This window comes from Hipposideros armiger, unplaced genomic scaffold, assembly GCF_001890085.2.
Source record: "Hipposideros armiger isolate ML-2016 unplaced genomic scaffold, ASM189008v1 scaffold_10, whole genome shotgun sequence".
In the NCBI taxonomy this organism is placed as follows: Eukaryota; Metazoa; Chordata; class Mammalia; order Chiroptera; family Hipposideridae; genus Hipposideros; species Hipposideros armiger.
Genome location: NW_017731360.1, coordinates 32,867 through 42,541, shown reverse-complemented (window position 1 = coordinate 42,541; position 9,675 = coordinate 32,867). Strand labels below are relative to the sequence as shown.

The 9,675-nt window shown below is 48.0% G+C and overlaps 1 protein-coding gene across 1 annotated transcript in view; it reads left to right on the top strand.

Moving 5' to 3' along the window:
- Positions 1–859: 859 nt before the first annotated feature.
- The window catches only part of PABPC4 (poly(A) binding protein cytoplasmic 4), a 20,110-nt gene continuing 11,294 nt past the window's right edge, over positions 860–9,675 (top strand). Inside the window, 6 exon segments of the mRNA XM_019660569.1 lie at positions 860–1,926; positions 5,309–5,502; positions 6,425–6,540; positions 7,783–7,922; positions 8,287–8,381; positions 9,020–9,166. Coding sequence (XP_019516114.1) covers positions 1,734–1,926; positions 5,309–5,502; positions 6,425–6,540; positions 7,783–7,922; positions 8,287–8,381; positions 9,020–9,166 — 885 coding nt within the window. The 5' untranslated portion in view covers positions 860–1,733.

Sequence of the window (9,675 nt, the reverse complement as noted above, 5' to 3'; positions counted from 1 at the left end):
CAGAATGTCATAATATACCTCATTTTAACCTTCTGTCTCTGAACCTCTCATGTATGGTTCGGGGGGTGTGTGTGTCTCTGTTCTCTCACGTACGTGAGGTTTTTATACATGCATATGTAATTAAGTTTATTTATTCCTTCTTGTTAATCTGTCTCATGTCAATTTAGTTATTAGACCCGCTGAAATAAAGTTTCTTTCTCCCCCGCAGAGCCTAGACACTAACTCCCTTTTACATAGAAACAGAACGTATTTTTGCACCCTTAAATGTCCATTAACTTTTCAGCAATGCTGCTGCCATGTAAAGAGAGGCATGATTGTATTTTGTTTTATGAATCTTCACCAAAATTTATTCATCTTTCCAGAAAATTCCATCACCCATGGGTACTACTGCCTTTGTAGCTGTCTTACCTCTCAGTTCCAGTATCCTGAAAACTTCAGAATGTCTTCTCCTGTATTTGGGCCCAAACATTTACATATTGGAACATCTGTTATATAATTATAATTATTTTGTCATCTTTATTTTACAATTAACACAGTTTATAAACATTATGCGTGCGGGTGGGTTAAACTGTTTATAGGTTCTATTTCCAGAGGAGCAGGCGGTTTATAATCTAGTGTAGCCAGCGGCCCCTAGGGTCTGGCACAGGCCCCCCGCGGAGAGGTCCTCCGCGCACCAGGGGTCGCTGTGGCGCAGCGCGGGCGCACCGGGCGCTCTCTTGTGGCCGCCCCGCCTCGGGCCCCCGGGCCGAGTGGGCGGGCACGACTGCGCCCAGGTCGCCTGGCGCCCTTCGACCAGCAGCGCCCGGGGCGGGCGGGTATAAATGGAGCGGTGGCTCCCCCAGCCGCCTCTCTCCGCCCCGGGTCGCCGCAGCTTCGCCCGCTTTCGGGCTCAGCAGCCTGAAGAAAAAAAAGAGAAAAAGATAAAAAAAAACCCGAAAACGCTTTAAAATCTGAAAAAAAAAAAAAAAAGAGAGAAAGAAAAAGCGAATCCTTCTCGAAGAACCCGCGGGGAAGTCACTTTTGCACGCTTCCGGCCTGCCCGCGCCCGCCGCCCCCGCCGCCGCACCTGGGTGTCCGTCGGTCCGCTGGTGAGCCGCCCGCGTCCACGCGCCTCTGCTCCAGCCGCCGGTCCGCGCCGCGTGGCAGCCCCGCGCCCCCGCCCCCCAGCGCGCCGGCCTCCCCGCGCACCACGTGTCCGCGCTGCCCTTCGCGGCCCGGCGTGGAAGCGTCTGCGCGCTCTGCCCCCGGGGCTCGCCGAGTCGGCACCGACAAATATTTTGTTTCCCTCTTCCCTTGGCTGCTGTAATCTTAAACCGCCAGGAGCCCGGGGCCTATATTTATAGAGAAACGCGTGTCCCGGAGGCCGCGTGGGCACCGTTTGGTTGCCTCTTGAAGAATTTTTATAATTTGAAGGGGAGTCCCCGTTTTAAATTTTTTTTGTTTTTGTTTTAATTTGGAGCTTCAGACCAGGGCAGCTGAAAATTACAAACTCCCAGGAAGGGCCATATTGTTTTTGAGAACCTTTTGTCTGCGGTCCTGCAGTCTCCAGCGAGCCGTCCCTGAACTCCTTGGCCCGCTGCTCGGTCTCTGCGCCCACTCCCGCTTCTCTCCGCTTCACTCTGCCACCTGTGAGCCGCGGCGCGGGCCCCGGCTCCAAGAAGAGCCCCTTTTGTCCTGTGTGGTCCTCATAAGAAGTCCTCCTGGCGGGGCTCGGGGTGGTGGGGGCTGGGGAGATGAACGCTGCAGCCAGCAGCTACCCCATGGCCTCCCTGTACGTGGGTGACCTGCACTCGGACGTCACCGAGGCCATGCTGTATGAAAAGTTCAGTCCTGCGGGGCCTGTGCTGTCCATCCGGGTCTGCCGCGATATGATCACCCGCCGCTCCCTGGGTTATGCCTACGTCAACTTCCAGCAGCCAGCTGACGGTGAGTGGAAACCTGGTCTACCAATTCACAGGCTCCCACGGGGCCCCAGGAGTCATCCCCTTGGCAGGTCCTTCACCCTCATGGAAGGGGCATCACGACTGCATGTTGCCACAGAAGCCATAGTGGGGCATAGGATGCAGGGGTGAGCACACGGGATCCTGGCATCAGATGACCAGTTTCAGTCTTCTACCACTTGCTAACTGGGTGACCTTGGGCTAATCAGAAGTGGCAGTGGGGTTGGAACCCAAGGAGACTGTAAAAAACGGTGTCAGAGGGAAGGCACTGTCATTCCATGGTGTGTGTGATCCTGCTTCAGCGGAGCTGGGCTGTTAGAGACCCTCGCCTGGTCAGCGGGCATGGGCTCATGTCCCTCACAGGCCTGCCAGAATGGCAGGACGATTGACGTACAGGTCCTGCAAAAATTTTAGATTGCAGAGCTGCTGCCCCCTCCCCTACCTTTACCCTGGGTTAAGAGTCTGTTTGATTTTGTGCTGATAGAGGACCTTTCCGGGAGGTAGGAAGCAGGGGAACAATTCTGTGCATTAAACTTGAGCATATTAACTTTGCGTTAGCACAAGAGCTGCGTGTGCCAGGCCAGCTCCCTGGTCTGGGTGTTGGAGGTAGAGGAGTTCTTTACGCTGAATGAAGTCTTCAGCTGTGGAGAAGGGTCTCCAGGTAGTCTGGGGAACCGAGGCTTGGAAGTCCACCGGGCTGGTTGGGATGATTGTCTTACCTGTGAACAGAGCTTTCCACTTCTCAAAAATACTTTCACTTCATCCCACCTGAAGAGAATAGGACTCTTGAGAAGGAAAAGGAACTGCAGAAGGTTGGAGGCCAAGCTGGGACCGCCAGTGCAGTGCTCCACGAGCCCAGATTAGGCCTTAGCTTGGAGGGGTGAGGTATGCTGCAGGCATGGCAAGAGTGAGGCCAGAGGAAACCTAATCGGGCTGCACGTGACTCCAGATTAAAAAGGAACAACTGTAGAGATCATTACTGCAAGAAACAAACCATTCTGTGGCAAAGGATCTCCAGGTCCCTATTTTTGTCCCTACTTTGTTCACCGCGAAGCACAGAATGTCATTTGCCCAGGATGCAGCTGAGACCAGAGAGTTGGACTTGTTGAGAGACATGAGGTACTGCTCCCGTTAATTTAGTGTGCTCGGAGCTGATTTGGGTCTGGCCACAAGGCACAAAGAAGGTAGCTGAGTGTAGCCTTTTTTGTGGGGGGGAAAGGGGGAGGAGTAGCTTGCCTTCTTGACTCTTCTCAACAAAAGTCCTGTCACTTAGCGATAACAGCAGAAGCCATTGGTCAGTGTGTCTGCCAACACATACCTCTGCAGGACCTCTCCCTGCTATAAATAAGTGCAGCCAGATTTGTCAGACTAAGCCGACTTGCCTTGTGCAGCACTGTCTGGAAATAGAAGAGATGTGTTGAAATGGGTTCCTTTGCTACCAATTAATGAAACACCGTTTGGGGTCCCAGGCTTTCCATCTCAACTGGCCATTACAAGCAAACTCTTCTGTGCCTGGACTTTGCCTGACTTCCTCTTTTTCCACACCGAGGAGCTCACCTGAGGAAGGTGGGAAAAAGGTAGTTGGAACCAAGTGAAAAGGAGATACTCCCTTCCTTGGCTGATGGGGCAGCTAAGCTTGTGGAGGGGCAGTTTTGTCCCCATTTTAAGTAGGATGGTATCTAGAGGCAGGGAACCGCCCCCATCATCCCTTCATGGGACACATTCTGGGAGATACATTGCATAAGTCAGGGAAAGTGGCCACCAGCTCTGGGTCCTTGTTACTGCCAGTGAAGAGAAGTGTTCCTGCTGGCAGGTGATGATATATTTTAGCTGCTGGTCCTGTAAATGGTCTCCATGGTGCACTTATGGATTTGGTTGGGAAGCTAAGGAACCAAGGCCCTGGATGGAGAACTTAGTTGGGCACCATGGTATTTGAAGTCCTGGAATTCCATAGAACCTCAGATTAAGGGTTCAGAAGGCTTGGAAACCACCAGGTGCAGGGTATACCTGCACTGTCCATTGAGGCAGTTTTTTTCCTTGTCTGATAATTCAAAGAACATTTCCATGTGTGAGCATTAGTATTTATCATTTTGATGATTGAGGCTTTTTTGTCTGAATCAATTTCTGTTTTCAGAAATTGTGAAAATATAATAAACTGGGCTGAATTGAGGGATAGTGCATTTTCCCCAATCAATTGCTCACAGGTCTTGTTTTGTCATTTGTCTCATAGACAGAGTGTAGACTGAATGATAGTGGGTAACTCTGATGCAATACCTTACTGAAAAAGAACCAGAAATTCTGATACTAGTTTCTTAATCACTATTTAGCTGTACCGCTTAGCCACCCTGAACAAGTTTGTTCATTTTATCAAATGGATAATTTCACCTGTCCCATTCTGTGTCACAGTGGCTGGTAGGCTTCAGTGTCTTTTATAAATGATTAAAAAAAAAAGTTTAGTCAAATATGAGGTACAGTAGTCCCTCCTTATTTGCTGTTTCGCTTTCTGCAGTTTCAGTTACCCATGGTCAACTGCGGTCTAAATATATAAATGGAAAATTCCAGAAATAAACAATTCATAGTTTAAAATTGTGTGCCATTCTGAGTAGCATGATGAAATCTCATGCCATCCTGCCCGGGATGAGGCGTCCTTTGTCCAGCATATTCATGCTGTATACACTACCCCCAGATAGTCACTTTGTAGCCATCTCCTTTATCAGATTGCAGTGCTTGTGTTCTAGTAACCCTCATTTTACTCAATAATGGCCCCAAAGCCTAGGAGTAGTGATGCTGGCAATTTGGATATGCCAAAGAGAACTGTAAAGTGCTTTCTTTTTAGTGAAAAGGTGAGTACAGGACAGTAAGATATTTTGAGACCGCATTCTTACAACTTTTATTACAGTATGTTGTGATAATTGTTTCATTTTGTTGTTAATCTCTTACCGTGCTTATGTATAAATTGTTTTATCATAGCTATGTCTGTGTAAGAAAAAGCATGGTATATATAGGGTTCGATACTATCCTCGGTTTCAGGCATCCACTGGGGGTCTTGGAATGTACCCCATCACTGTATTATCATTTGATCCGGGTGCCATAAGGCCATTTAGATGATCTTGCCTAACCCCCTTACCCAACAAGGATGCAGACCCTGAGGGGTTGAGACTTCTGCCATGAAGTAGAGTAGTTGGCTAGAACTTATTCTATCGTCAGTGGCAACGCAGGCTAGAGGAATCTGATGCCCTTTAATTTTAAGAGTTGCCTTTTTTTAGAATGATTACCTTGAAAAGTCCTGGAGTTATCTGTTCCTGGGATGGTGGCAGTCACGTGAGGTGGTGGCTTCTATCCTTGACTGAAATGTATTTCTCTTGCAGCTGAACGGGCCTTGGATACCATGAACTTTGATGTGATTAAGGGAAAGCCAATCCGCATCATGTGGTCTCAGAGAGATCCCTCTTTGAGAAAATCTGGTGTGGGAAATGTCTTCATCAAGAACCTGGACAAATCTATAGATAACAAGGCACTTTATGATACTTTCTCTGCTTTTGGAAACATTCTGTCCTGTAAGGTAAACATTGATTAAATGATTTTAGAATAATTCCTGCATCCCGAAAACAATATAAATACTAAACAGGGAACTCCCTTGGAATTGGGTGGCAGGGGATGGCAATTTTCAAAATGCTAGAAATGGCTCTGAAAGCTCAAAGTTCCCCCTAGATAATCTCGTGCCACAATCCAGCATAAGCAGCAGATGCTCTTGTGTCTTTGTTCTTCCTTCTGCCTGAAATATCCTTCCTGTCTTCTAACTTTGGAAAGCATCAAAAGGTTTCTGTTGGGGGTTGGGGAGGGGAGGACCAGAGCAGTGCTTCTGGTTTCCAGGCAGCTGTGTGTAGTTGTTTTGGAAGCATAAATTTACTCTTTTTCTTCTCCATGTACCTGTTTATGTGGAGAATTTTATACAACTTGTGTGGTGGTGGTTTACATGTCTGACTCCACACTAGTCTGAAATTCTGTTGTGGGCTTGGAAGATGGTTTGTCTTTCTGCAGCACTGTGGTTTTGTACCCAGATCTCTCAATGTTGTTTTGTTTGTTTTTTAGCTGAGCCATCCTGCCACCTGTTGGTAGCTTACCGGCAGCTCAGCTTGGGCTAGGAATTGAACCGGCAACCCTGTTGCTCAGAGCTCGCACTCTTGAGTGAGCTCTTAACCAACTGAGCCACTCAGCCAGCCCTTCAGTGTTTTTTTTTAATGAGAAAACATTTGGAATAGAAGCAGCCTAATAGTGGCTACCTTTTGTAAATGAAACATTACTGTGTGCCTGGTGCTGCGCTGAGTGTTAGAAAAACCTTACCTGCGGTAGTCTCCTGTCTTTTGACCATGGATGGGCTAGAGGCCTCAGACACAGGAGAACGCTGAGTAGGAGACCACATGGTTCTCGAATCTCTGGAGCTGCCCGCTGGCACTGAAGTGGCCTGCTTTGTCTTTTGACAGGTGGTGTGTGATGAGAACGGCTCTAAGGGTTATGCCTTTGTCCACTTCGAGACCCAAGAAGCTGCCGACAAGGCCATCGAGAAGATGAACGGCATGCTCCTCAATGACCGCAAAGTGTGAGTGTCCCAGTCCGGAGCAACAGCCATCGCATGAGCCAGCCATGGCCCCACCTCGGTATTAACTGGCACACACAAGGAGGCTACTGGTTTTCTCGGCCCAAGTGTGGCCTGCTCCTACCTCTCCACTCCAGGGCTGGTGAGTCTCCCTGCCGAGCCATGGCAGCCCTTTTGACTCGCCAAGGTGGGCTTTCTGCCCAAGCCGTGGCCTGCCTGCTGCCTCCCCCTTAAAAGCATCCATCTGTGGGTTTTGTGAGCATCGGCAACTGGGGCTGACTGGAAGACAGCTCTAAGCCCACTCTGAGCAGGGGTCTTGGCCAGCAGCAGAGTGGAGAGGGCCCTGGACTGACCAGGAGCTATGTACTAGCCATGTGACCTTGGCCTTCCTGTGATTCAGGTCTGTCCATGGGGCCATTCGCTAGGGGTTGATGCCAAATTGTCCTCAGATCTCCACTTGGCTAACTTATGACTCAGTGGCCTTCTGATACAAGGCTGGCTCCCCAGTAATACTTAATCTGGTTACAATGAAAAATCTGTCCCATTGCAGAAGGCATTGTTCCTAATAGACCTTGTTGCTTTGGTGTGGTTATTGTAGAACGGAGAGGGGGAGTTGTAGCTAAGCCATGCAGGGAGAGAAGGGACAATAAGTCTTGGCTATAACAAGCAAAAATGATTTCTGCCCTTGGTGTTGTTGAACAGGCCAGGGGTTGCACTGATAATGTGTATGTGCCCAGTGGTCAGTTCTTCCAAAGTTATCACTAGAAAGAAATTTAAATATTTTCATTGTACAGATATATTTTCCTATTAAGTGCAAATAACATCAAAATGAATAAAGTAAAAAATTAAAGGCAGTTCACTCCAACAGTTTGACTCCTTGGATTAACCACGGTTAACAGTTTGGTTTGTATCCTTCCAGACCTTTTCTATGCATTTACATAGATGCACAGAAATGAACATTTTAAAAACGTGGTCATCAGTTTCCTTCACGAAGGCAGTGTGATGTGGTAGGAGTAGCCCTGGTCTGAGCCAGGAGCCCCGGGGCTTGGTCCCTGCAAGACACTCCTGCTTCTTTCTCTTTCTGTGGGGAGTTGGGCGTCTCTGAGCTTACTCTCTTGGTGGTTGGACGGGGGCTCGTGTATTGTAACCTCTCCTGTCGTCAGCCTTTAGCCTGCATTCCTTTGGGCCCCTGGAAATCATGTTTTGTTCTCTGGGTGATCACTGTTTTTCTTGGTTTCATTTTAGATTTGTGGGCAGATTCAAGTCTCGAAAAGAGCGGGAAGCTGAGCTTGGAGCCAAAGCCAAGGAATTCACCAACGTGTATATCAAAAACTTTGGGGAAGAGGTGGATGATGAGAGTCTAAAAGAGCTGTTTAGCCAGTTTGGTAAGTCAGGTCCTTTGCCCCATGTGTCCCCTTTCACAGTCCACCAGACCTGGAATTCATCTTTTCTTACTTAAGAGATGAGGGCACCTAGACAGACCCAGAAGTAAAATACCTTGCATGACAAAGGTCACAGGGTAGATAAGAATAGACTCCCAAGTCTCGGCTCTTGGCTTCATCCTACTTCGTCCAAGCCCCAAGGCCATCTCAGCAGCTTGGTCAAAATTAGCAGGCCAGGCACGGTGCCTCTTTTAGGAGTCCATCTGAGTTCAGCAAGAGGTTGCTTCAAGTGGGTTCCTAGAGAAGCCGTCTCTCCTTGAGCTGTGGTAGAGATGGCATTACTAATAGTTCTGTCCTTTGGTAATAGGTAAGACCTTAAGTGTCAAGGTGATGAGAGATCCCAGTGGGAAATCCAAAGGCTTTGGCTTCGTGAGTTACGAAAAACACGAGGATGCCAATAAGGTGAGAGTACCACGAGGGCTGGGAAAAATTTGTAGGGAGTGGCCCCAGAGTGTGGGCAGGGCCTCGCTAGCACATAGAAGGCAGCTGGAATTATCTGAGTGCCTACTAGTGATACGCAGTTACTATACTCTGGAATTGCCTTCTTAAGGGGTTTCACGTGTTAATTCTATTAGTTAACTGTTTTCAAAGCATTTGGCACATACCTGTCACCTTAGCTGTTCAGCCTTGTAGATTGAAAACAGGACAGTGTGCGTTCCCGTTCATAGGTGAGGGAACCGAGGGCCAGAGAGTTGTTGATTGGATTACAGGATATCAGCTACTGGTAGGTGAAGCGTTGTGCTAGGCAACCTTAATATATATCACTTAATACCCACAAAAGAACCTGAGAAATTTAGTGATAGCCAGATTATCAAGCTGGGCACAACTATACTATTTTTTTCTTACATTATCTGGTCCAATAACCCATTTAAATATTAACCCCATTTTACTGATGAAGTTTGGATTTGCTTAGCTGACTTCAGAGATGGAGTGAAGGTAGTTTTTAACCCCGTAGGGAAGACTTTGTAGAATATTTAGGACTTCCAGAGCAAGGTCCCTGCCTCTGCATCTTGTTTTAACGATGCGTATTTCCTCTTTAGGCTGTGGAAGAGATGAATGGAAAAGAAATCAGCGGGAAAGTCATTTTTGTAGGCCGTGCACAGAAGAAGGTGGAACGGCAGGCTGAATTAAAACGGAAATTTGAACAGCTGAAACAAGAGAGAATTAGTCGGTATCAGGTGAGAGAGGTGGTCTCGGCCCCCCTACCAATAGAAGATTGTGAAATATTGGTAAACCACCCTTAATGTAGAGCAGGCTTTCTCTTTGGGGACTTGGAGTCAGCTCTTCCTCTCGTTTCTCCCAAGATCATCAGATTTAAAAGGATCTGCCTCGCAGATACAGCAGCAATTCTAGAACAAAGACCAAAGAGATGAATTTATTCATTTAGGGACTCTGTTCCGGAAGCCTCCGCCATTGTTCTGAGTTGTGTGGGTTCCTTTTACTTAAATGATACCCCTTTGTTTGGAATGGTGGCAGGAAGAGCCTTGCTGGGGTGAGTGGTCAGCCAGAGCAGTTGTGAGGAAAAATGATAAGAGCATGTGACGGCATTGATGCTCCTATCAGACTCTCAAGGGCAGTGCTTTCTCAACGTGGAGCCTGCATCAGAGTCCCCTGTGAGGCTTGTTAAAACTCGGGTTGCTGGGCCCCAGAGTTTCTGATTCATTAGGTTTGGATTCTGACCCGAGAATTTACATTT